The 27,787-nt window shown below is 40.4% G+C and overlaps 1 protein-coding gene across 6 annotated transcripts in view; it reads right to left on the minus strand.

Annotated features, from left to right (window-relative positions):
- Positions 1–27,787, minus strand: part of LOC126299589 (band 7 protein AGAP004871-like) — a 260,008-nt gene that overhangs the window by 20,703 nt on the left and 211,518 nt on the right. For 5 of the 6 annotated variants that reach the window (XM_049991611.1, XM_049991609.1, XM_049991610.1 and 2 more), the window contains 2 exons: positions 19,902–19,999; positions 6,219–6,374 (listed from right to left, as the gene is read on the minus strand). In XM_049991611.1, coding sequence (XP_049847568.1) covers positions 6,219–6,374; positions 19,902–19,999 — 254 coding nt within the window. Of the gene's footprint in view, positions 1–423; positions 522–6,218; positions 6,375–19,901; positions 20,000–27,787 lie in introns of all 6 variants that reach the window. The other variant, XM_049991607.1, reaches the window with a different exon arrangement.

Genomic DNA, 27,787 nt, shown 5'->3' on the forward strand with positions numbered 1-27,787 from the left:
CACAGCCCTATCTGTATATATTCTTAAACAACTTAAAAGGTGTGCACACATGCATGAGCACCATGAGGAATGTGTCATGAAAGCCTCATCACAAACCAAAATACTGTATCATTTACCAGTGCTGACAAGAATTTAAATACCAACTGAAAAGTATGCATGCCAAAATGCTGATGATTCCCAGGCTTAGGCTGTGATGCAAACAAATCAGTGACTACAGGCTTCAAACTACAGAAGGAACATAGTGTCATAGTAGAAGTGACACCTGGTGTGATCTTTAGATCAATCTGATTGTAAATACAAAATTATGCAACCAAAAATAAACTAAAGAAGCTTAAAAAGCATTAATGTAGCTATTAAAAATGAGTTGATCAAATATATAATAATTCACAGTAAATGTGTTCCAAGATGCTTTCCTAAGGATACCTGTAATCTTCAACATTGTTGGTGGCCATTGTTGGACTGCTGACACGGTAGAATACAACAGCATCTACATTGACTGTGACTGAGTCACGTGACAGCACCTGAAATCCATTTCTATAATAGCATCTTCTGGAAGGGGGAAAAACCACCCACAACAAACAGAGAAAAGTGAAAAAAAAGGGGGCGGATAGAGAGAGAGAGAGAGAGAGAGAGAGAGAGAGAGAGAGAGAGAGAGAGAGAGAGAGAGCACGAGGAGGGGGGAGGAAGGGGGAGGGAATGAGGTATGGGTAAGACATGAAAAGGATGGGAGAGAGATGCTTTAAACTACTCTGTCTCATACTGAACATTCCTTTCCCTCTTCAGTTTTTGAAATCAAGTGAAGAATGTGTTCATACATTACTGCAACAATCTGTTGTACATGCCTGACACTAATTGTGAGTAACTTCCTACAATGCAATCAATCTTGTCTATAGCATATACAATATAAACATGAAACTGAATAATTTAAAAAGGAAAGGTGAAATTGGTAGCCATTTCCTTTTATCTTACAATGAACTTCATTTTTCATTTGAAGATTCATGGTAAATTTCAATTTCTATGCAAGATGGATGCCAAAAACTGCCCTTCTTATTCAGGAGAATTATGCATATGTGAGCAGTTAATTTTCATGAGATGAAGATACATCATTAGTGTCCATAAAACGCAGTTTGCTACTATGTATTACATATGTATATCCCCTCCTCCATACACTGTATTTAAAAAGAATATTTCATTCTCATGTTGTTTTCTCTTACATTCTCTGTTCCTGAACCTTCCTGTTCCTCATTTCCAAGCTGTAGCAAAAAGAACTTGGCTGATATTTTTATATTATTGTGTAATTAGCTTTTGTGTAAATGTACCTCCAGGAATGGTAGCATTAGCTCTGCAGTACAGTTCTGATTAAACATAATGCTTAACATATGTGTACCTCTCATTTCATAATTTAATCTAATCACACAATTAACTAAGGTCAATTCAGAACTGAATTACTCCAAAAGTAGCACATACAACAGCAAAAATTCACAACAAAAAATTTAAAAAAGTTGGAGAAATAGGCAAAAGACAATGCTTAAGTATGACAACTTTTGATGTGAATAAAACAATATCTAATATACCATTAACAGGGCCTGAAATCTAAAAAAATGTTGCAGCTACTAATGATATTCGGTATGGCTGCGGAAATTGATATTTCTGCAGTACAGCACTGACCAAACCTACAATGAGAAGAAAAAGTATTTGTATAGGTTTCAGTTTCAGCAGCAGAAGTTCTTTTAATGGTATAGAAAGCACAATTATCTTTAAAAAAAAATCTGTTTACAGTAAACAGTCTTCCTATTTTTTCAGTATTATTTCAAATATTGCAACGATAAAAGACCATCTACATCTATGTCTACATCTACATCGATACTCTGCAAATCAAATTTAAGTGCCTGGCAGAGGGTTCATGGAACCACCTTAACAATTCTCTATTATTCCAACCTCGTATAGCACGCAGAAAGAATGAACACCTATATCTTTCCGTACGACCATCCTATACACAACTAACAGCTACAGCCACAGCCTCAAAGCAACTGGAAGAATGTATATACTGATCACTCATATAGTAAGATGTTCACATCTTGAAGACAAAAAATGTTATTGTAACCCTCATGAAAAAGATATGGTTTTGATTTACACTGACATAATTTTCATCAATGACAAATTCAACACAAATATTTAACATGTGAAAACATATACAAAAATTAACAGCAATTAATTACTCATTCTATTATTCACATAATCTTTATGAAAAAAGATACAGTAGCCAGTATGAAATGTCCAATCATTGGGAGAAAGCCAATGAATTGCAGATTTTCCTGACCTCTCATTTCAGGGATGTACTGTATTGGGACCTGCAGAGTGGGAGTTGGGGGAAGGGGGCAGGAGGAGGAACGCTCAGGGGTATCTGGGGGTTAACATCTAACTGAGGCCATTTAAGACAGAACACTAGCACAGTTGGACAAGGATGAGTGAAGAAAGCTCTGTGGCTAAATAAGGAACTACAATTCGAATACACTTCAAGTGATTCACAGATAAATATGAACATCTGAACGATAATGGTCAGATAGGGATGCAAGTCCTGCTGCTCCAAAATAACATGAGTAATTGTGCCTGTTGATTATTGTAATGCTGCTGATCAAATAAATGGAATCCATGGATTACACCTTGCCCTGCAGTAGGAGCAAGGGGTGATGCATGATTGTCTGTCTCATGAAGATATTAAAAATCAAAATAATTTACTTTTATCTTGTCACTCACATGTGCACAGAAGTATTTTACTTGTATATTTGAATTATGTTCCATAGGTTTACTGAATTTCTAGAGGTTAAATTTCTGCATTTTGCTCCAATGCATAGGACTTTCAAACTATTTTGAGTTATTTACAGATGTGTTTTCAATCGACGTACGTGCTGCAAGAACTAACATGAAACATAATACTGTTCACAGCAATTTTTTGGAATTTTATGTTGAAGATCCTTCCCACCTGCTGAGAACAGAAGATCTCATTCCTGGGACTCAAGCTATGAAGCCTTAATTCAGCTTGCTTTTTTTAGATGTTACATATTTTAGTGTGACCCTTTTTTAAGTTTGTTTAGCATCTGCACAGGTGTGACAATGCTGGTACTCTTGCTTTTAGTGCAGTTACTTCACAGGCCAACGATGTCTCGATAACAACTGGGTAACAGAACCCTGACAGAGAAAAAAAACTAGCCACGTGATCTAGTCTATGGGAAGCAGAATGTCCAAATACATGCAGAGATTTGCATAGCAATAATCTCAGTCAGTGGCTGGCATGGACAGTTAACAACTAAGCACACAACAGTAGCACTCGGCATGAAACACAAGCAGAGGTCCGCAGTAGTTGGGTGCAGAGTGAACGTTGCCTGCTTCACTTACTGACACTGCCAGTAAACACTTCGGTCAGTAGGACTCTCCCTATTATATGATATGTGGGCCCTCTGTGGCAAGTTCCTAGACTACTACACTGCTCCATCCATCCCATCTCATCTGCCTCCATCGCGATTTCTTCTGGCGAGGATACTAAATCCCTCCCTCACCTGAAAAGGCGACGGCCAAAAATGGCCATTCCTAGGCCACATCCTCCAGTGCAGAACCTGGGAGGGTGCCAGAGAACTTGACAGCAGACTGACCACCAGAGGAAGAAATGTCAACGCTTCGGGCCCCACCAGGAGGGCGGAATGACTCAGAGGTTGCAGCAATGTTGGGCCCACCAGTGTCAGCGGGGACATGTCCCCCTCCAAGATGACAAGTGAGAGGAGGCAGAAGGGGATGGATACAGGTCGAAATTTATGGACTCCACCTCAGCAGGTGGAGGTGCAAGTCTCACTGGGTAGTGAGGCTGCAGGCAATTGGGGGATAGTGGAGGGAGTGCAGGGGGCAAAACGGAAAGGTTCACTACTGCAAGCAGGAGCCCACTCCTAAAACTACGTCACGATCGATCCAGGCTCTCAGCCGACCAGAAGGCCGCAGTTGCGGTTCCCCAACAGGGCACAGGTGCAACTGATTTCCATGAATAATCAGCTGCTCCCCATCAGCATCCACCACAAACTGCCAACCTTTGTGGCCCACCATGACAACCAGCTGCCACCCCTGAGCTGATGCTTGCTTACAGATGACAATTCACCATGTCACCAGACCACAATCTTTCTTAATTGGTTTTAAGAATATTCTGGACAATGCAAGCGAATAATTTGACCAGATCACCCGACACGAATCTCCTTCAACATCTATGGGTCACGAACTGGCAACACTTTCACAATTACAGACAGCTATAGAGGCTACATGGACACAATATTTCTGAAGGAGACTTCCGATGACTTATTGCATAAATTCCACATCAGTTACTACACAATGCCAAGCAAAAGGAGGTCCGACACAATATTAGGAGGTATCTCATGACTTCTGTCACCTCAGTGCCTTACTAGTTGATGGATGCATAGCAGATTTGAAATGTTATTTTTGCATGTTATGACTTGTGGTGCAGCAGAATGAGAGGTACATTGTTTTTATTATAAGTTTTGTCATATTTTTTAAAAAATCTATTAATGTCTTAGTTATTACTGTACCTTCTTTTACTTCTATTGGAGGCTCTGAAGATGGCTACCATACAGCCAAAACTGGTAATTCTATTTAAAAAGCAGTGCAATCAGACAATTATGTAAAAATTATGCATATCACAATTGCTCTCCAAATGGTCACTTTATTCCAATTTCAGTTCATAAATAAAAATGCTGACATATGGACAACACCAGCTCTAGACTGAATTTCTTACTGTTCCACATTTTGTAAAACAAAAGGTCACATTTGCCCTGCTTTCATGAACACAACATCATACCACATCACAAACTGAAGGTCTACAAGAGGAATAAATTTCTTTACATAAAAGCCCACTGTTCCCATGTTTCAGTGAAAGGAATCAGTAACATTTCATTGATACCACTTATATCTGCTGCTTATAAATAATTTTTTTTTTGGTGTTAACTAACTTCTTACAGAATGTTTTATTTTTTGAAATAACATGTTTTCCTCAATTAGTGTTTTAGTTTAAATTTTCTCCCAGAAACATAATTCACATATTTTTTCCAAACATTCACATTAATACCACGGGCAAACAGATGTTGTTATTGGTATGTTAACACCAATGACAGTGCAGTAGGGAAACAGAAAACTTAACTTATTCAAGAAACTATTGGCCCCAAAATAATACACTCACTGAGATGTCCTTGAAAACAAGAGCTCACTTTGCTGGACCACTTTAAAACTTTAGCAATTAATTGTGTTTTGTAACAAATATCTGGTTGGAAATGCCGCAATTTTACAAATACACTGCACTCACAGAACAATATGTGATGTACTGCCACTGTCACTGTCACTGCCACTGCCACCAGCCACCTACCTCCCCACCCTTCACCCTCCCTTACAAAAGCCAAGGTTCCAGTCAGTGACTGTCCTTCCAAGCCTGAGAAATAATTGAGAAAAATTATTTATAAAGTTTTGAAATACGTAAATTACAGAGCAGGTCTAGAACAAAACTACCAAACAACCTGGATTGCTCTTTAAAGCAGGTGTTTCATGATGCGGGCACTGTCATCGTGACAAAGTTAAATGATACATTCTCGATTGTCATAAATCCTTGGGTGTTCTAGGTGGTGACATATACTTTCAGTAAGTGTAAAAATGGTAATACATAGTCCGTGTAAGTGTCAATTGCAAACTCCTGAACTTCAGAAGATGAAGTCCGATGTATTGTATCTGATAACTGAACTGATCAGGATACACCTGCAATGAAACAGCGTGCAAAGGTTTTGCTTGCAGCAACTGAGAAGTAAAAAGTACTAATTGAACTGAAGCAAATATGGTTTAGTGTGAACTATGAAACAAATGTTGTATAGCCATACAGAAAGGTAGCTCATTTAAAGTATTTAAAAATGTAGTTTCTCAGGAACAAACCACCAGAGACTGAGCTGGTTTTACAACAACACTCATCCAACATCCCTGAAAAATACTGAAAATTTTGTTGATAGAAATCACTTATGCTCTGAATAACTAGGGAAATGGGACCATATCAGCACCAAATCGAAATACAGAGTATCAGGCTTCATCGTAACTACAGACATACACTGTGTTATGCTACTTACTTTGCTCACATTAGCTTTCCTTATAAATACTATTATTTGTTAGCTCTATATTTAACATACCTCTTGTGGAGGAACATCAAATGAAACAGTCCGTAGATCTACTTTGCAGTACGTATCTATGCATGGTAAGACAAAAAAAATTCCCGGACCACGGGCTCCCCCCTTACGAAGTCTCCCTAAGCGGAAGATAACAGCGCGTTCGTACTCCTGGACCACCTAAAAATTTAAGAGCATTCATAACGCTTTGTTATCTAAATGAAAATAATCTGTCAACCTTAGTTTAAAACTAAGGTTGACAGTAAACTTTAGTTCCATGAACAATTTGTAAAATAATTAAAAGACAGCGGTGACTTCTTACTTCATTTAAGAAATTAAATATAAAAGAACAGTTTATACAACCACTTTACTTAGAAAATTCTACGAGAGTAGCACAACTGGAAAACTATAGATAATTAATGCACCATCAACACTATTGATATCACTGGAAGATTATGAAAGTGGGTTGTTACAGAAGAGTCACCAAAATTTGATTTAGATGTTTTTGTTGCCATCGTCATTGTTGTCATCGTCGTCTTCAGTCCAAAGACTGGTTTGATGCAGCTCTCTGTAGTGCTCTGTTCTGTGAAATCCTCTTCATCTGCAAATAGCTACTGCAACATACATCCTTTTGAACAAGCTTACTGTATCCATCTTTTGGTTTCCCTCTACAGTTTTTATCACACATACTTCCCTCCCATATTACATTGGTGATCCCTTGGTGTGTTAAGATATACCCTACAATAGATCCCTTCTTTTAGTCAAATTGTGTCACAATTTTTTTTCTCATCAATTATATTCAGTAGCTCCTCATTGGCTACACTATTTACAATCTAATCTTCAGCATTCATCTGTAACACCACATGTCAAAAGCTTCTATTCTCTCCTTGTGTAAATTGTTTATTGTCCATGTTTCACTTCCATACAAGACTACACTCCAGACAAATACCTTCAGAAAAATACTTCCTAACACTTAGATCTATAATAGATGTTAACAAATTTCTATTCTTCAGAAATAGATTTCTTGTCACTGCCAGTCTACATTTTACATCCTCTCTGCTTCAGCCAACGTCAGTTATTTTACTACTCAAATTGCAAAACCCATCTACTACTTTCAGTGTCACATTTCCTAACCCAATTCTCCCAGTATCATCTGATTTAATTTGACTACATTCCATTACCCTTTTTACTTTTGTTGGTATTCATCTCATACCCTCCCGTAGAGACACTGTCCATTCCATTCAACTACCCTTCCAACTCCACTGCCATCGCTGCCAGAATTAAAATGTAATTACAATGAAATCCAGACCTTTAGCTGCTTATAGGCATTGATAAATATCAACAGGAACAGTTGAAAATGTGTGCGCTGACCGGGACTCAAACCCAGGATCTCCTGCTTACATGGCAGATGCTCTATCCACCTGAGGCACTGAGGACACAGAGGATAGTGCGACTGCAGGGACTTATCTCTGGCATGCTCCTCGTGAGACCCACATTCCCAACTTACTGTCACACACTACATTTGTAGTGCCCCTGCCCACTACACTCATTACTCATGGCAGAAAGAACAGATACCATCTTCATATATAATTACAATGTTATCAGAAAGCCCCAAAGTTTTCATTTCTTCTCTGTAAACTTTAATTCCTTTTCCAAATTTTTCTTTTGCTTGCTCACTGTAGCAATTGAACAGCATCGGGGATAGGCTACAATCCCCTCTCACTCCCTTCTCAACCACTGCTAACCTTTCATGCCTATTGCCCTTTGTGACTGCCATCTGGTTTCTGTATAAGTTTTATATAAGCATTTGCTCACTGTATTTTACCCCTGATACCTTCAAATTTTCAAAGGGTGTATTCCAGTCGACATTGTTAAAAACTTTCCCAAATCTAAAAAAGCTAGAAATGGAGGTTTGCCTTTCCTTTAAGAGAACTCAAAGGGTCAAGCACTGTCTCACATGTTCCTATATTTCTTTGGAACCCAAACTAACCTTCCCCAAGAATGGCTTCTACTATTTTTCCATTCTTCTGTAAATAATTGTAGTTAGTATTTTGCAACCATGACTTACTAAACTGATATTTTGGTAATATTCACACCTGCAGCACCTGCTTTCTTTGGAATTAGAATTATTTCATTCTTCTTGAATGTCTGAGGGTATCACATGTCTGCGGGTATCACGCACTTCTCATACATCTTGAATACCAGGCGGAATAGTTTGTTATGGCTGTTTCTCCAAAGGGTATCAGTAGTTATGACTCTGTCAAATTCTTCTTGCAGTGTCATATCTCCTATCGCATCTTCATATATGCCTTCTTCTCATTCTATAAAATGCCTTTAAGTACTTTTCTCTTGTACAACCCTTCTATAAACTCTTTCCACCTTTCAGCTTCTTAGCTCAGAACTGATTTCCCACTTGAGCTCTTGATATTCATAGAGTTGCTTTTCTTTCCTTCAAATGTCTCATTAATTTCCCTGTAGAGTATGTATCTTTCCCCTAATTATATATGCTTCTATATCTTTACATCTTTCCTTTACTCATTCCTGCTTAGTCATTTTGCATTTCTAGTCAGTCTCATGTTTTTAAATGTTTCTATTCCCCTTTTCTTGTTTCATTTGCTGCATTTTTGTATTTTATCCTTTCATCAGTTAAATTCAGTAACTACTGTGCTGTTCAGTGATACAATTCCATGTTTTTTAATTACTTAATCCTCCCCTGCCTCCACTATTTCATCTCTCAAAGTTACCCATTCATCTTCTACTGCATTCCTTTCCTTGTTTCAGTCAATAATTGCCTAATGCTCCCTCTGAAACTCTAAACCACCTCTCATTCTTTTAACTTATCCAGGTCCCATCTCCTTACTTTCCTTCCTACTAGCAGTTTCTTCTGTTCTAATCTACAGCTTGTAACCAATAAATTATGGTAAGAGTCCACATCTGCCCCTGTAAATGCCTTACAGTTCAAAATCTGGGTCAAAACTCTCTGGCTTAATATTATACACTGAGGTGACAAAAGTCATGGGATAGTGATATGCACATTCACAGATGGCAGTATATTGTCAACACAAGGTATAAAAGGTCAGGGCATTGATGGAGCTTTTCAGGTACTTCATGTGAAAAAGTGTTCGACATGATTATGGCCGCACGAAGGGAATAAACAGACTTTGAACACAGAATGGTAGGTGGAGCTAAACACACGGGATATTCCACTTTGGATATCATTAGGGAATTCAATATTCTGTAATCTACAGTGTACTGAAAATACCAAATTTCAGTCACTACTTTTCACCATAGACAACACAGTGGATGATGGCCTTCACTTAACGACCGAGAGCAGCGGTGTTTGCATAGGGTTGTCAGTCCAACGCATAGCCAACACTGCATGAAACAACCACAGAAATAAATGTGGGATATAGGACAAACATATCAGTTACGAGTGTGCTGCGAAATGTGGCATTAATGGATTATGGCAGCAGACAACCAAAGTGAGTGCCTTTGCTAAAATCATGATGTGGCCAAGACCGCCCCTCTCCTGGGCTTGTAACCTTATTGGTTGGACCCTAGATGACTGTAAAACTGTCAGATGAGTCCAGTTTCAGTTGGTAAGAACTGATGGTAGATTACAAATGTAGCACAGACCCCATGTACCCAATTTGTCATCAAGACACTGTGCAAACTGGTGGTGGCTCCATAATGGTGTGGGCTGGGTTTACATGGAATGGACTGGGTCCACTGGTTCAGCTGAACAAGTCATTGACTAGAAATGGGTTTTGTTCAGTTATATGGAGACCATTTGCAGCCATTCACGGACTTAATGTTCTCAAACAACAATGTGCCACATCACCGGGCCACAATTATTTTCAATTGGTTTGAAAAGCATTCTGGACAATTTGAACAAATGGTTTAGCCATGCAGATCATTTGACATGAATTACATTGAACATTTATGGGAAATAATTGAGAGATCAGTTCGTGCACAAAATCCTGCACTGGCAACGCTTTCGCAATTGTGGATGCCTACAGAGGCAGCACGACTCAATATTTCTGCAGGGGAATTCCAATTACTTGTTGAGTACATGCCGTGTTGAGTTGCTGCACTATTCTAGGAAAAAGGAGGCCCAACACGATATTAGGAGGTATCCCATGACTTTTGTCACTTCAGTGTATAGTCAATGTGCAATATTTCAGTGTCTCCAGGTCTCTTCCAGATATTAAGCCTTCTTTCACGATTCTTAAACCAAGTGTTAGTGATAACTGAATTATGCCGAGTACAAAATTTTACCAGGTGGCTTCCTCTTCAATTCCTTTCTCCCACTTTATACTCTTCTAGTATTTTTCCTTCTCTTTCTTTTCTTACTATCAAATTCCAGTCTCCCACCACAAATTTTCATCTCTCTAAACTACCTGCACAGTCTCTTTCATCTTATCGTACACTTTTTTCAAACTCTATCATCTGCAGAGCTAGTGGACATAAAAACTTGAGATTGCTGTGGTGGTTGTTGGCTTTGTGTTTATCTTGGCTATGATAATACATTTACCATGCTGTTAATAGTAGCTTACACACATTCCTATTTTCTCATTCATTATTAGACCTACTCCTAGATTTGATTTTGTGTCTATAGCCCTGTACTTACCTGACCAAAAGTCTTGTTCATCCTGCCCAATTAAAAGATTGGACATTCCACACAGTAATCAATAGAATGCCAGTTTTGTTTTTCCTGATGACAACACCCTCCTCAGTAGTCCCCACCCAGATATCTGAATAGGGTCTATTTTACCTATAGAATATTTTATCAGAGAGGGTGTTGTCATAATTTAAGCATACAGTAGAGCTGCACGCCCTCAGAAAAAATAATGGCTGTTTGATTTAGCACAAACACATAAAAGAAATAGCAAAACACTTTGAATAGAGAGCCTGGGTACTACTGACAGAACGTACATATTCTGCATCGGGTTTGCACTGCTTTTCTTGCTGGATATTTCCTTCATAAGTGAAAAAAATAATCTAGGACTTTGATGCTAAGGAACTATAGTGTTACTCGAATTCAGCTATTGGATTGTTGAATAGTACTGTGTTACTTACTCTGATGAGATAGATCAACATAAGTTTGGACTAACACAAAAAGTTGAAAACACACAAGAAAGGGGTGTTTGCAGTTTTGTTGATTTTGTGTGAGTGTGCAATAAAAGATAGGAAGGAGGTTAGGGTTTTTCATCTCATCAGTATCGAGGCATTAGAGACAGAGCCCAAGCTCTGAATGATTCAAAATTAGAGAAAGAAATCAGATGTGGCATTTCAAAGGACCCATTCTGGCCACTTGCCTGAAGCAGTTTAGGGAAATCGCGGGAAACCTAAATCTGGATGGTTACTTGTGAATTTGATGTATTATATAATGTGGGATACTAGATGCTGGAAATCTCTCTGTGGTCCGTCACGGACAAAATTTGAGGTAGAAGTTCTATGTATGCTTCAATATTGTTCCAGAATAAGATTTTCACTCTGCAACGGAGTGTGCACTGATATGAAACTTCCTGGCAGATTGAAACTGTGTTCTAGACCGAGATTTGAACTCGGGACCTTTGCCTTTCACAGGCAAGTGCTCTACCATCTGAGCTACCCAAGCATGACTCACGCCCCGTCCTCAAAGCTTTACTTCTGCCAGTATCTTGTCTCCTACCTTCCAAACTTCACAGAAGCTCTTCTGGTTCGCAGAAGTTTGGAAGGTAGGAGACTAGGTACTGGCAGAAGTAAAGCTGTGAGGACGGGGAATGGGTTGTGCTTGGGCAGCTCAGATGGTAGAGCATTTGCCCACAAAAGGCAAAGGTCCCGATTTCAAGTCTCAGTGCGGCACACAGTTTTAGTCTGCCAGAAGTTTCATATCACCGCACACTCTGATGCAGAGTGAAAATCTGATTCTGAAAACATCCCCCAGGCTGTGGCTAAGCCACGTCTCTGCAATATCCTTTCTTCTAGGGGTGCTAGTTCGCAGAAGAGCTTCTGTGAAGTTTGGAAGGTAGGAGACGAGATACTGGCAGAAGTAAAGCTGTGAGGATGGGGTGCGAGTCGTGTTTGGGTAGCTCAGATGGTAGAGAACTTGCCCGCGAAAGGCAAAGGTCCCAAGTTCGAGTATCGGTCTGGCACACAGTTTTAATCTGCCAGGAAGTTTCAATATTGTTACTGTCACAAGACCACTGTTTTCCAGATTTCCTATCTGATCATTTCAAATACTCTACAGCTTTAGATAACTTCTGCTACTTCATTAATAATAAGCTGTGGTATCATATAATGACAAAAAACTAAGAAAGAGTGAACTAATTTAATCAGTATCCATATAGCCCACAGTAGAAACATCACATGTCTTTTTGAAAATACACCTCTAAGGAAAGAAATGATACCATAAGAATTATATAAAGCAATGTCAGTTAATGAAACATTAAAAATATAGCTATAAAATTAATAATGGAATTAACTTTCTTAATGAAAATACTTGCCTCCTTCTGACATTTAACACATTCACCAGTCAAATTTTTTATGACAAATGATTTATATGTCAACTGTGAATGTAGACTTTCCTAGCATATGCTACTGACAAAACCTCTTGGTAGACACTGTTAAAATAATGCAACATTTCACAGACTGTCTTACTTACCATCTTCTTCACCAGAAGATTATAAGTATGACACTCTACAAAGTATCACAGTATTTTGACACTGCCACCCAGCTCAAAGCACAAGAGCTTTTCATTGATATGTCAACAGTTCATGATTTTCATTTTATTATCTACATTTTAAATGTCTTACTTTTACAGAGCAGATGATACACCTTTTATATTGATGAAAGTTTGTTTTACAGTAATTTGTAAGTGGTCTCTTACCTCCTAAATAGATGCAAGAAACCTACTAAAACCGAGATCTGGGATCATTAGCATTCTGAACCTCTTGCTGCTTTCTCTTCCTATTCCTCATCATGTGCAACTTTTCTCACCTTGGTTGACATTGCTGGCACACTTTTAAATCCGAAATGTTGTCAGTGTTGTGTTTGACCAGATGCTTTTCCCAGTCCCAGTCTTAAGTGAGTCTATATTACTCAGCAGAGAAGATGTGGTAAAGATGCATCACCTTTACATATATTATGTAAGCAATTGTCTATAGCATGTCCAGAAACCATTTTATCCCTAATTATTTCTGCATTGTTGAACATACCTTCCTCTGAAATATGTCAGCAACCATGATGCATAATCTTCTTTTTCTCACCACTGCTGCAATTTACAGTCTGTGTCAATGTAAAAATTTTGAGCGTTTACTGCTGGTGGCAGTATTCAGAAACCACAATGTTTTTATGAATGTTACACTTGTCATCTTCCGGTGAACGGTGCCCAATGGAAGACAAATTTCTCATCCAGTGACAGTTTTAATCTGCCACATGGGCAACCACCCATTCCAGGGCACATTCTATAGCAAGTCACAAGAGGTTTGTATATTTTGTGCCATCTGAATTCTCCTCCTTGATAGCAGCGATTTCAATACACATATGAGCATGTATTCAACAATGCTCAATTTTCTTTGGTGTTAAGGAATAGCTTATCACCTCTTCAATCTTCCACCAGCCCTTCCACCAAGTCCAGTAGGTTACAAGAACTAATCTAGTCATAGGCCAATAAAAAGACATTTGCAGCTAAAATTTATTTGTTCTTGTCAGCCCACAGCATCCAATCTACCCTATACTTTAATCCCCTTTTTCCCTGCTCTTAAGAGAGCATCTGCACCCATTTGTCATTCTGCAATTAGGTAACTTTCTCCTATTGCATCTGCCATGTCCCTTAGCACTCCAGCAATACTTGTCCCAAAGTATCACGACCCACTGCAGTGATGTTATTAATTTTTCTGCTCTTTTGTCATGCGACTAATAACCCTCTCAACTTTTACTTTCAACATCCATCACATTCTAAATCTTAACATTTTTTATTATTCACGCCCTTTCTTCAGTGCATTTTGTTTTCATTGACTTGACTTACTTTAATTCTTTTATTTATTGATCTGTTTGGTTATTTTCCTGAAATTTCTCACTTTTCACACGATACACAGTCGCATATGGCTGCTAAGCTACCTGAGTGCGGTTGTGCATTGGTAAAGCATTATGTTAACTATTCTGGGATTAGAGCACGCATCTGACAGTTTTTAATATTAAAACTACTTAGCCGCTCTTCAAGCAACAAATGGAAAATTAGTTCTCACTACATTTACCTAAACAAAAAAAATCACTTAAAATATTTATTTTTTGATAAGAGAATTAAATACAATTCATTAGATTTTTAACTGAAAAACAATTTTTTAATGGTGACCAATACTCACTGACTGTGGTAAGTATTTTATATGCACATAATGTACTATCTGCTATAACCCAGTACATAATACTTGGCTAGATGCCGCAGCACCAGGCTGCCGGTGCACTACATTTTGAATAAACACCTGTGGTGGGCCACATGACTTGCATACATGGAACAGCAATCACTTGTTGTCTACCGGAGCCCTCCTCTTTATAAGCCTGGTGCAGGAGGCACTTGCTCTCATATTGTGTTGATACTTACTGTCAGCAACTGCTTATATCAGCACCTGGATTGTTTCTATGTTTGTATCTACATTTTTAATTGTTGTCTGCCTGTAAGTAGAAGAAGAATTAACTATGGTTGATTGCGGTCATGCTGTTGATAGTGTCTTACAGTGTGATAGAATTGGTGACAAGTGTGGTGTTCACTTCCAAGTGCTCAGTCTATTTGGTGGTTCCTTCATTACTTCTATCCGTGGAGGCAGTGATCCAATCTCTACTTGAGCAGCAGCAGGACATATAGCATCTGTGTGTTGTTCCCAACCACCTCCTACAGACATGAACATGGATGTTAATTCTGTCTCCAGTGCTTATGAATCATAACAAGCTGTTTATCAAAGTGCTCAGACTACAAGTGGACATGGGTGGTTTACTGAACTCATTAACCTACACTCCTGGAAATGGAAAAAAGAACACATTGACACCGGTGTATCAGACCCACCATACTTGCTCCGGACACTGCGAGAGGGCTGTACAAGCAATGATCACATGCACGGCACAGCGGACACACTAGGAACCGCGGTGTTGGCCGTCGAATGGCGCTAGCTGCGCAGCATTTGTGCACCGCAGCCGTCAGTGTCAGCCAGTTTGCCGTGGCATACGGAGCTCCATCGCAGACTTTAACACTGGTAGCATGCCGCGACAGCGTGGACGTGAACCGTATGTGCAGTTGACGGACTTTGAGCGAGGGCGTATAGTGGGCACGCGGGAGGCCGGGTGGACGTACCGCCGAATTGCTCAACACGTGGGGTGTGAGGTCTCCACAGTACATCGATGTTGTCGCCAGTGGTCGGCGGAAGGTGCACGTGCCCGTCGACCTGGGACCGGACCGCAGCCACGCACGGATCCATGCCAAGACCATAGGATCCTACGCAGTGCCGTAGGGGACCGCACCGCCACTTCCCAGCAAATTAGGGACACTGTTGCTCCTGGGGTATCGGCGAGGACCATTCGCAACCGTCTCCATGAATCTGGGCTACGGTCCCGCACACCGTTAGGCCGTCTTCCGCTCACGCCCCAACATCATGCAGCCCGCCTCCAGTGGTGTCGCGACAGGCGTGAATGGAGGGACGAATGGATCTGTCTCTCATTGAGCATGTTCGGGACTGGATGAAGCGTCGTCTCATGCGGTCTGCACGTCCAGCACGAACGCTGGTCCAACTGAGGCGCCAGGTGGAAATCGCATGGCAAGCCGTTCCACAGGACTACATCCAGCATCTCTACGATCGTCTCCATGGGAGAATAGCAGCCTGCATTGCTGCGAAAGGTGGATATACACTGTACTAGTGCCGACATTGTGCATGCTCTGTTGCCTGTGTCTATGTGCCTGTGGTTCTGTCAGTGTGATCATGTGATGTATCTGACCCCAGGAATGTGTCAATAAAGTTTCCCCTTCCTGGGACAATGAATTCACGGTGTTCTTATTTCAATTTCCAGGAGTGTATATGGATTTGGGTCTCCGATGTTGTCTCCAGTTACTGAACATTTGGTGAGTTACAACAACAGTATATTCCAATTTTGGGGCAAGTTATGGCTCCAACTATGAATAAATCTATGGTTTGTTTCTTAACTTATTTGGTAGTGAATGATGCTGGTACTTCAAATTTGTTCAGTCTGGATGTTTTCAATGCTTTTGGTTTTCCATTTTGGATGTGGTGCACCTTGTTTCCAGCCGCCACTTTTACCAGCAGTTAGATACTTTGTCTTCTGAGTTCTCGCCTTTTTTTCTCAGATGGATTAGGTTGTGCCACTAATTTTGTGGCACATGTTACCCTGAAACCTAGGACATGGCCGTTTTTTCTGTGCGTGCCATATTCCAGTGGCTTTGTGTGATCAAGTGAAATGGAACTAGACAGGCTGATGTTGTTGGGGGTCATACAGCCTATTACATTGAGAGAATGGTTTACCTCCCTCGTGATTGTTAAAAAACTGACTGGTCATCTTTGCATCTGTAGCATCTTTAAAGTTTCAGTTAACGCTCAATCTATCATTGACACCTGTCCTTTGCCTCGTCCAGACAAGTTACTGGCTGAACTCACCAGGGACCAGTTTTTCTCCAAAACTGATTAATCTGAAGCCTATTTACAGGTACCATTGGATGAGGATTCTAAATGGCTCCTTGTGATTGACATGCCCTTCAGGTTGTACCAGTACTGTTGCCTCCTGTTTGGTGTGGCAAGCAGCCTGGTAATTTTCCATGTTTTTTTATGACGGCCATTCCAGAGTGCATCAGCTACCTCAATCACATTGTTGTGATGGATGTATTGCGGAGAGCATTTACGTGACTTACTCACCTTGTTCACAGTCTTACATACTGCGTTGTTGAAATCCAACTTGGCCTAGTTTCGGCAAATCCATTGTGTATTTCAGGTTTGAAGTTTCTCGGGATGGTTTAAGCCTTTACATTGTCATGTTACCATGGTCTTAGCTCTGCCTCATTCTATCAATGTCACAGAACTCCAAACATTTTTAGGTGACATTGCTTACTACCACAAATTCATTCTGGGTGCAGGTGTGTTCGCCCATCCCCTCCACAAGTTACTCCACAAGAATGTTCCTTTTCAGTGAATGCTGACCTGCCAGTAGCCTCACACTTTTTAAATATAAATTACATTCTGCTCATTGTCTGGTCACCACCTGGTTTTGGCTTCGAATACCTCTCAGTATGGACTTGGGACCATTCTCGCACATCAACATGAGGATGGTTCTGAACGTCCAACAGCTTACACATCAGAAACGCTCAACTCCACTCAGCAGCACTACACCCAAGTTGAAAAGGAAGTGTCTGCTTCATCTAAACACTCAAAAAGTTTCATGTGTTCTTGTACAAGTCTAAGTTCCACCTCATTACTGATCCCAAGCCCTTGGTTTTGTTGTTTAATCCATCTGTTTCGTTGCCCAACAAAGCAGCACATCACCTTCAGTGTTGGCCCTTGTCTATGTCTTGCTAAAACTATGAAATACTCTTGTGGCCTACCACACAACATGCCAATGTCAATTTACTGTCCCAGCTTCTGATAAAACCAAATCCTACTTTTGATCAGGATTAACTACTTTGTTTTCATATAGATATTAAGGAGCAACATACAGTGGAAGTATTCCCCATTAGGGGCACCCAAATTGCAGCTGCTGTCGCTGCCAAACCAGTTTTGCATCAAGTTGTTCACCTCGTTCAGCAAAGTTGGCTGGACAGGACTCTGGGCAGGCCTTCTGATCCTCTGCTTAATTATTTTGACCTTAGTCACAGGCTTTCAGTATTAGATTGTGTTGGTTTCTTAGCTATTGATGGTCTGTTGCCCAGGATTGTGATCCTGGTCACCCTATTGCGAGATGTGCTTCAGCACCCACATCAGGGACGTGGGGGGTGGGTCTCGCGTACCAAGTTATTGGCCTGTCAGCACGTGTTTTGGCTACACATCAATGGTGACATACATCTTGTCGCAGCCTGCTCTCAGTGTACTATCCAACAGGTGGTGCCGTGGGCGATGCTCTTCAGTGGCCCGCACTGCAGCATCTGTGGGAATGTGTCCATGCTGATTTCGTGGGATCCTTTCTAAATTCTTCCTGAATGTTGGTTGTCAATGTTTCTCTAAATTTCCATATGTCATCTAGTGTCCTTTGACATCAGCTGCAATGATTATTCAGGGACTGACCAAAATTTTTTTCTACTGAAAGTTTGTCTTATATACTTGTGATGGATAACTGTCCACAGTTTGTCTCGGGCCTTCCATAATCTTTGCGTCCATCAAGGTATTGGACACATAACTGCTCTTCCTTTTCACCCCCAATGTAATGGTGAGGCAGAACATCTAATCCACACATTCAAGGTTCAAATGAAAAATTACGTTGCAGACTCCTCCATGGACAATGCCTTGACACTCTTCTAGAGTTCCTACAGGTTTACACCAATGGGGGATCTGGGTCCAGCTGAGATGTCAATGGTTGCCAGCCGCACACTCTCCAGCATATGCTCATTCTGCTCCACCAGTGTCAGCTTGCTCCTTGTCACGGTTCACTACAGGCTCCATGGTCTGGGCTCATGGGCGCAGCCAACGACCAAAGTGGACCACAGCTGCTGTGGTCACCGTCTCTGTATGGTGCGCATCAGTGATAGGCTGGTGGCACACCAGCAGGACCAGTTGTGTCCTCATGCCATGGCAAGAGCTAAGGGTCCAATGCCGTCACCTCCACCTCCTCCCTCATCACTTTCCCTGACCCACAGGGCGTCCATGGTGCATGGGTGGACATACATTCCTTGTGGATATCACTGTGATGTGCCTCTCCTATGGGATCCAGTGCTCATGGCCCCTGCTGCCACACCTTCACACAATGCTATGCTCCTACAGGTGATTTTGCCACTGGCTGGGCCAATGCCTTTGGGCCCTTCAACACCAGCAACCCTGGTGCCCCCAACTGAGCGACCAGTGCCTGCATCGTCAGCACAGTTCCACCATGTCAAGGAACCCACAAGATGCTACCAGCACAATTGTCACTGGTCCTTCACAGGGGAGCAGTCACTGCGTGTGTTCACAGCCATGCCACTTCCACCCTTATTCACTAGTTCTAGCCCAGAATCTTCTGCTACCACAACCATCATCACCTGATGCATCTGCTGCAGAGGCCACGGATGTTTCAACAGTCACGCTACGGCCTGCATCAGAGGAACACCTTTTCCCCAAGGGGGCAGAAGTGGTATGACCCCGCATGTGATACTTTACTATGTGTTGTAGGACCAGGCTGCTGGCGTGCTACACTTCGAATATTCTGCCAATGGCATATGTGTGGGCCTGACACCAGAGGCTGCCCGAGTCATATTACTTGTGCACAAGGCATGGCATCCTCCGCACTAACGGAGCCTTCCTTTGTACAAGCACAGTGCAGCAGGCTCTTGCTCTTTTATTTTGTTCGTACTTACTGTCTGTAACTGCTTGTATCAGTGCCTGGACTGTTTATATATTTGTGCCTATGTTCTCCACGGTTGTTAACCTGTATGTAAAGGAATAATAAACTTTGGTTCATTGTGGCCGTGCTGTTGTTTGTGTTTTACAGTACGATACACTATCTATTATACTTCAGCCGAACTTAACATTCCTTTTATACGCTTACCTTGTAGCTCATGAAAATTGCAACTGGAAAGGTGAGAATGAGAAGCAGAATTGAGAATGCTGTGGCTAACACTTCAATGCAACCCACAGGCTCTGGATCTGCAACAAATCATACATGTACAATTTTTAAAAAGAAGACTAAAAACAAAATTCTGAGTGTACATTTCAGGAATCTCTCTTCTCTCAATCTTTAAACCAAAATTATAAAAATTCAAGCACAAATAATGCACAGTAATCACACCCATTAGCTTTTTGGCATAAAACTTCCACCAAAATAGAAAACTTAATAATGATTAGCAGCTTCAAGAGACACAAGAAAGTACACAAACATCCTTCCCAAAATTGTTTCTTCAACTATAATAATGGTTTGTGCCTTTTCGTTTTCACTGCTGTCAGTATCTAATATAAATGTCAGTGTTTAGGAAGTCTTTTCTGAAGGTATTTGTTTGGACTGCAGCTGTGTATGGAAGTGAAACATGGATGATATACAGTTCGGACAGGAAGAGGATAGAACTTCTTAAAATGCAGTGTTACTGAAGGATTCTGAAGATTAGGTTGGTAGACTGGATAACTAACTAACTAACTAACTAACTAACTAACTAACTAACTAACTATGATGTAAATAAAATAGAAAGAAACTTCCACATGGGAAAAATATATTAAAAACAAAGATTCCAAGACTTACCAAGCGGGAAAGTGCCGGCAGACAGGCACATGAACAAAACACACAAACACACACACAGAATTACTAGCTTTCGCAACCGATGGTTGCTTCTTCAGGAAGGAGAGGGAAAGACGAAAGGATGTGGGTTTTAAGGGAGAGGGTAAGGAGTCATTCCAATCCCGGGAGCGGAAAGACTTCCCTTAGGGGAAAAAAAGGACAGGTGTACACACACACACACACACACACACACACACACACACACACACACACACACACACACACATATCCGTAAGGAGTCATTCCAATCCCGGGAGCGGAAAGACTTCCCTTAGGGGAAAAAAAGGACAGGTGTACACTCGCGCGCGCACACACACACACACACACACACACACACACACACACACACACACACATATCCATCCGCACATACACAGACACAAGCAGACATATTTCTGCTTGTGTGTGTGTGTGTGTGTGTGTGTGTGTGTGTGCAAGTGTACACCTGTCCTTTTTTTCCTAAGGGAAGTCTTTCCGCTCCCGGGATTGGAATGACTCCTTACCCTCTCCCTTAAAACCCACATCCTTTCGTCTTTCCCTCTCCTTCCTGAAGAAGCAACCATCGGTTGCGAAAGCTAGTAATTCTGTGTGTGTGTTTTTGTGTTTTGTTCATGTGCCTGTCTGCCGGCACTTTCCCGCTTGGTAAGTCTTGGAATCTTTGTTTTTAATATAACTAACTAACTAACTAACTAACAACAACAGAACTCCTTTGGCAACCTGTAACTGCACACAAAGTTGTTTACACAGTTAATTAACTTCTCAAATAATATGTAGCTTTCAATCTACGGTGCAAGCATAAAAAGGTCACAGTCTATGTTATCATACATTCAGTGAAGTCTGTGACTAAGATTTCCACCTAGCTGAACTATGAGGCGGCTTTTCAGTTCTAATAACACTGCTGCAGAGCTCAGGTTTTACCCACTATGCTTACCCACTGAGTGCAGATTGTACAGTTTCTTGTCACACTGAGACTGTGAAGATAAGAATTAGTTAACAGTAGCTCACACTGAAAGCTGTGGGCAATCATCTTGTCCACACCTCATCTGTGAACGAAACAGGAACAAGCCTTAATTTACACTGAGGCGATAAAAGTTATTGGATATCCCCCGATATCATGTAGGACCTCCTTTTGCCTGGCGTAGTGCAGCAACTTGACGTGGCATGAACTCAACAAGTCCCTTGCAGAAATATTGAGCCACGCTGCCTGTATAGCTGTCTATAATCGTGAAAGTGTTGCTAGCACAGGATGTTGTGCACAAACTGACCTCTTGATAATGTTCCATAATTGTTCGATGGGGTCCTTGTCTGGCAATCTGGGTGACTAAATCATTCATTCAAACTGGCCAAATGTTCTTCAAACCAATTGCAAGCAACTGCAGCACACTGACATGATTTATTGTCATAAATAAAACTTGCAACGTTGATTGGGGACATGAAGTTCACGAACCGCTGCAAATAATCCCCAAGTAAACAAACATGACCATTTCCAGTCAATGATCAGCTCAGTTGGACCAGAGGACCCAGTTCATTCCATGTAAACAGAGTCCACACATTTATGGAGCTACCACGAGCTTGGAAAATGCCGTGTTACAACTAGGATCCATGGCTTTGTGTGATCTGCACTGCATTTGAACCCTACCATTAGCTCTTGCCAACAGAAATTGGGACTCATGATCAGGCCAATGTTTTTCACTAGTCTAGGGTCCAACTGATATGGTCTCAAGCCCAGGAGAGATGTTGCAGCCCATGTTGCACTTTTAGCAAAGATACTCACGTTGGTCATCTGCTGCCACACTGTTCTAATGGATACATTCGTTACAAGTACCACATTGATTTCTGAGGTTATTTCACAAAGAGTTGCTTGTCTGTTAGCACTGAAAACTCTACACAAACACTGCTGTTATCAGTTGTTAAGTGAAGGCTGTTGGCCACTGCATTTTTTGTGGTGAGAGGTAATGCCTGCAATTTGGTATTATCAGCACACTTTTGACACTGTGCATCTCAGACTACTGAATTCCCTTATGATTTCCAAAATGGAATGTCCCATGCATCTAGCTCCAAATACCATTCTGTTAATTCCCTCTGAGCAATCATAATCATGTCAGAAATGTTTTCACAGAAATCACGTAAGTACAAATGACAGTGTGGCAATGGACTGCCCTTTTATACCTTGTGCATGCAAAACTACCACCATCTGTATACGTGCATATCACTATCCTATGACATTTTGTCACCTCAATGTATTATGTAATAAGAGGTACTATACGAGGGGCATTTCACAGTGCTTTTCCATTCACAGATGTTGATACAGAAGTTCAGTTTATTTTGTAATATCTTCACCATATACCATTAGTCAAGTATGTTCTGCACATGATTTAATACAACTTATGCTGTAGTATGTTTCCCAACAGGAGATGTGGGGAAACAGATGGCTGCTCCGCTGAAGAAGAGCAATGTTTGGTGATCCGTTTTTTCTGGTCGGAAGGTGTATCAAGGACTGAAATTCATGGAAGACTTTCAGTACAGTACGGGAACAGTGTTTTGCCACAGTGGAGTGTCTACGAATGGCTTGAAAAATTCTGAAATGGCCGCACAAGTGTTATGCATGATGAAGGAGCTGGATGACTGTTTACCACCACAAATGAAGAAACCATTGAGCATTCATGTGAAATAATTATCTTAGACAGACTATTAACTATTGACAAAGTGGCACATCGTCTGCAAATTACTCACGGTTCTGCCTATGAAATCATCCACAACAGACTTGGGTTTCATAAAGTTTGTGCATGATGGGTCCCAAAACAACTCAGACAGTTGTATAAACAAAAGCACTTGGACATCTGCAAAAAGCATTTGGATCACTATAGTGACAAAGGGGACAACTTCTTAGACAGGATCATTACTGGTGACAAAACATGGATCCATCATTATGAGCTGGAGAGTAAATGGCAGAGTATGGAATGGAAACATCCAAATTCACCATGCAAGAAAAAGTTCGAGACCCAACCATCTGCAGGAAAACTGATGCTTCAGATTTTTGGGACACACAAGGTCCAGTATTGGAACATTATGTGGAACGGGGCACAACAGTAAACAGTTTATGTTACAGTGAGATGCTTACTGCCAGGCTAAAGCCTGCAATTCAAAGCAAATGCTGAGGATTGCTGTCAAAAGGTGTTGTGTTGTTGCACAACAGTGCCCGTCCACATACTGCTGCCCACACTGCCAAAACGCTCCAGAAACTCAAATTGGAAGTACTGGATCATCCTCCATATAGTCCCGATCTTGCCCCTTCTGACCATCACTTGTTTGGTCCACTCAAATAGGCATTAAGGGGCCATCAATTTGCCTCGGATGAAGCAGTGAAAGAAGTGGTGCAACCCTGGCTTGCAGCTCAACCGAGAACATTCTTTTATGAGGGCATCAGGAAGCTTGTACAACAATGGACCAAGTGTGCTAAAATGCAAGGAGACTATGTCGAAAGACGATCTTCTTGTAAGTTTCCTATTTGATTACAATAAAATTTTATAACTACTTTGCACATAATAATTTACTTCCCCTGTAGATATAGACTTCTGTAGATGTTTCTCATCTCAACCACAGTATTTCATGTACTTAAATAATATGGGTCATCTAACAAGTATATAAAATTTTACTTTTGGCATATTCATAAAACAGAATGGAATGGAAACAGCTGACACAGCTCAACTATAAAAATAGTAAATATTCAGCATTAGTTCAGAATCAGCTGATTTGTTGTTGTTGTAATGGTGGTGGTGGTGGTGGAGGAGGAGGAGGAGGAGGAGGAGGAGGAGGAGGAGGAGGATCCAATATTTTATTAATATTGTTAAGTTCCACTCATTTTTATTCAGACAAGAAAATTGTCTGTATACAAACTTCAGCTGTCATGTGCTACAACAACAGCAACAGGGAAGCCCTAAATGAAGGAGCCTGGAGCAATAATCAAAGGCAATTCCTCTGATATATCAGATGACTCCTCCAATACTACAGCAGTGGAAGCTGGTCTGCACCAACACAAAGTAGCATTGATAAAAACTCAGCTGACCTCCAACAGAGCAGCCATTAGTTTCAGCCACGAGCCACTTTTCTCAGAAAGTGGACAACTGCACTGACTCAGTTGGTATCTGCACACAGAACAATAGTAGGCTTCATGTTGCTTTTGAGTGACACTGTTCTACAGAAATGTTTCATTGTCCTTTAGGGCTAGTATCAACTACTCTACCTACAGATGGATGCAGCACAATGTTACAGAAAATATTTTTATGTCATGGACATTTTTTTCTTGTGTGTGTTTACACAAAGTTAGGAATTCCCTTCCAATTACAGTGTCCTATTTTTCACATCATAGTATGTGATATTCATGAAAGCAAGTGATGGAATGATGAAAACACAAAATAGTTTGCAGACTGTCCTGTTTGGTCTGTGTGAGCAGCACACATGTTTGAGCAGAATGGAAAAAATGTGTGTGGGTTTCCTGTGATATTTTATTTATGGCTTACATTCAGGTATAACTTTATAAATCCCATCGAAGTTTTGTACATCTCCACACATTTCTTTTCTCTGCTATAATAGCAAAAATTGCACAAAATTTTGTATACAGGACACCTCATTCAGTATTACGACAGGAAGAGGAAGAATGTTATTCTTCTCAACTAATTAAGGAAACTTGATCACTATGGGATAAGAGGAACATCTATGAATATCACTAAATCATACCTGCAAAATAGGAAACAAGCAGCAGAAATGCAATTTGAACAAAAGAAATATTTATCACAATTTCTTCAAATAAGCCATGGTGTACAATAACGCAGCATATTAGTAGCCATGTTGTTTCTGAGATATATACATGACTTATGACTTAACTATGAAAGGGAAATGATTCTTTTTGCAGATGTCACCACTAGCATGACCATTGGCACTAATTTACTTGATATCATAACAAAAAGGAAATTCCTAGTTGAGTCTATCCCTCAGTGTCTAGGAACCAATAGGCTAATTCTCAGTGAAGAGGAAACTGAAACAACAATTTTTGTAACAACATCAGAAGAAGAATAAAGGAATCCACAACTATAAGAACTGGATATGAATGTAGTTCAAAAGACAAAGTTCTTAGGTCTCACTGTAGACACTGCTGTTGAAAGACCACACTGCTTCCTTTAACCAGCAAAGTAAATTCAGCTATATTGATTCTCAGAAACATATACTAGTGTTTGCATGGGAACATAAAAACAAGTTCAATAAAAATGAAGATATTCGTACCATGCTATCAGAAACAGTACAAAGTTAAGAGTTTCACAAAACGACACAGCTGAGCTAGAAAGCAGCACTGCTTGTATGGCAATAAAACTATAGAGCTGTTTAGCATTTTTATTTTAAACATTAGCTTGAAAGAGACATTTAAGCAAACAATAAAAATATGGCTTACAGAAAGACCTTTTCATTCAATCAATGAATACATAATAATTGCAAGAAAAATGAAAATAATCATACAGTTTAATGGAATTATAATGTGTAGTAAATTCAAGATGTGTTCATATTTATGGTAGACTAGAAATAAAATGTGTGTAGGTAGACTGTACAGTAGGTACAAAATGTGTAATTATGTATGATGCTATGCATTTAAAAGTGATAAACCTTGATAATCAAGTAATGCATGTGATCATTAATGTTAACACCAACACTAATCCTGTTTGTACATTCAAATCTGCCAAATAGATAAATAACCATGTTACTGACAGGCAACGTGCATTTCTTAATTGCTTAAGTTCCTGAAATAGTGTTTAGCACTAGCATCTATTTCAATATGAGTAAAAGTGGTACACGACTCAAAAATATGATTTACTAGATATTGTAACCTGAAGAGTTTATGGTAGAAAAGAAGTTGTTCGTTCACAGAAAGAGCATGCCAGTGAAATGTCCAACACTTCAATTTCATGATGTATGCTTTTGAACAATGAAATGCATGTGAAACAGAGCAGTGTTATGTCAAATCTGCAGTCACCTTCATGAAGTTGGTGTCTAAGAACATAGGTGTTTGTCTCATTAACAATACAGCATCCTAGTGCACCAAGACAATCTAAGACAAGGAATAACCAGCTTGGTAGCTAACTGATTTAAATCTTGTGGCAGCAGGGAGTGTAAGGGCATAGGTAGCTAAACTGCTTTTAGTACATTTTTAGATATAAAGAATGGATACATTTTTTTATCAAAAATTTCGAACAGACAATGATTTTACAATCTTGACACCTAATGCTAATATAAAGTAATAAGGCACATACGGCTCAACTCTTTGGATCTACAACACACCAACAGTGGCAGCATTCAACCATGCACATGTGTGACACACAATGACTTTTATTATATTCTGTTTGATTGTCTTATCATAAAAGGAAGCCATGAGTTAAGGGACAATTTTCTACCAGCAAGCACTTGGAATGCACATCATCTTGTTCACAGTGCTGGAAGGATGTGCAGCATTGGTGATCCATTTGCTCCACTCGTTGCCACTCACTATTTATCACTTTTGTCCATCCATTTTGCCACTGACATACAAGTTGAAACTTCATTGTAGATTACAACTATACACCGTGTAAGGACCTGAACCTGGAACCTCACCTTTCACAGGCCACACTCTTACAGATGAGATGAAGAAGCACGACTCGTGACTCACTCTCTCAATTTCTCCTCACTACCCAATATCATTTCTTACAGGACAGTTAACCCCAGAAGGTATTCATGAGAACTGTGAACTTTGAGAGGAAAGACACAGCTATTGGCAGAAGTGAAGCTGGGAGGGTAGGTTGTCTGCCAGGGTAACTAGCTGGTAAGAAAATTGATTGCCGAAGACAAGGTTCCGGGTCTGATTCCCGGTCAAGTATACACTTCTGATCTGCCGAGAAGGGCAAAACAGTGCATTTTCCATTACACATTGAAAGACTCATTCAGGAGACTTATAACTTATTGTCTCAACAATGCTGTAGCAAACCACTACAGGAATGATCATATTGTTACAATGCATTGGTTAAAACCTTGCTTGGTTACGCCATCATTACAATCAGTGCACCCACGTCACGGTCCTCAGCAGAATAATGATTCCTTTTCTCAACAGACTGAGAAGGCTGACCTACAGATCACAGACGTTCCCA

This window comes from Schistocerca gregaria, chromosome X, assembly GCF_023897955.1.
Source record: "Schistocerca gregaria isolate iqSchGreg1 chromosome X, iqSchGreg1.2, whole genome shotgun sequence".
Classification (NCBI taxonomy): domain Eukaryota; kingdom Metazoa; phylum Arthropoda; class Insecta; order Orthoptera; family Acrididae; genus Schistocerca; species Schistocerca gregaria.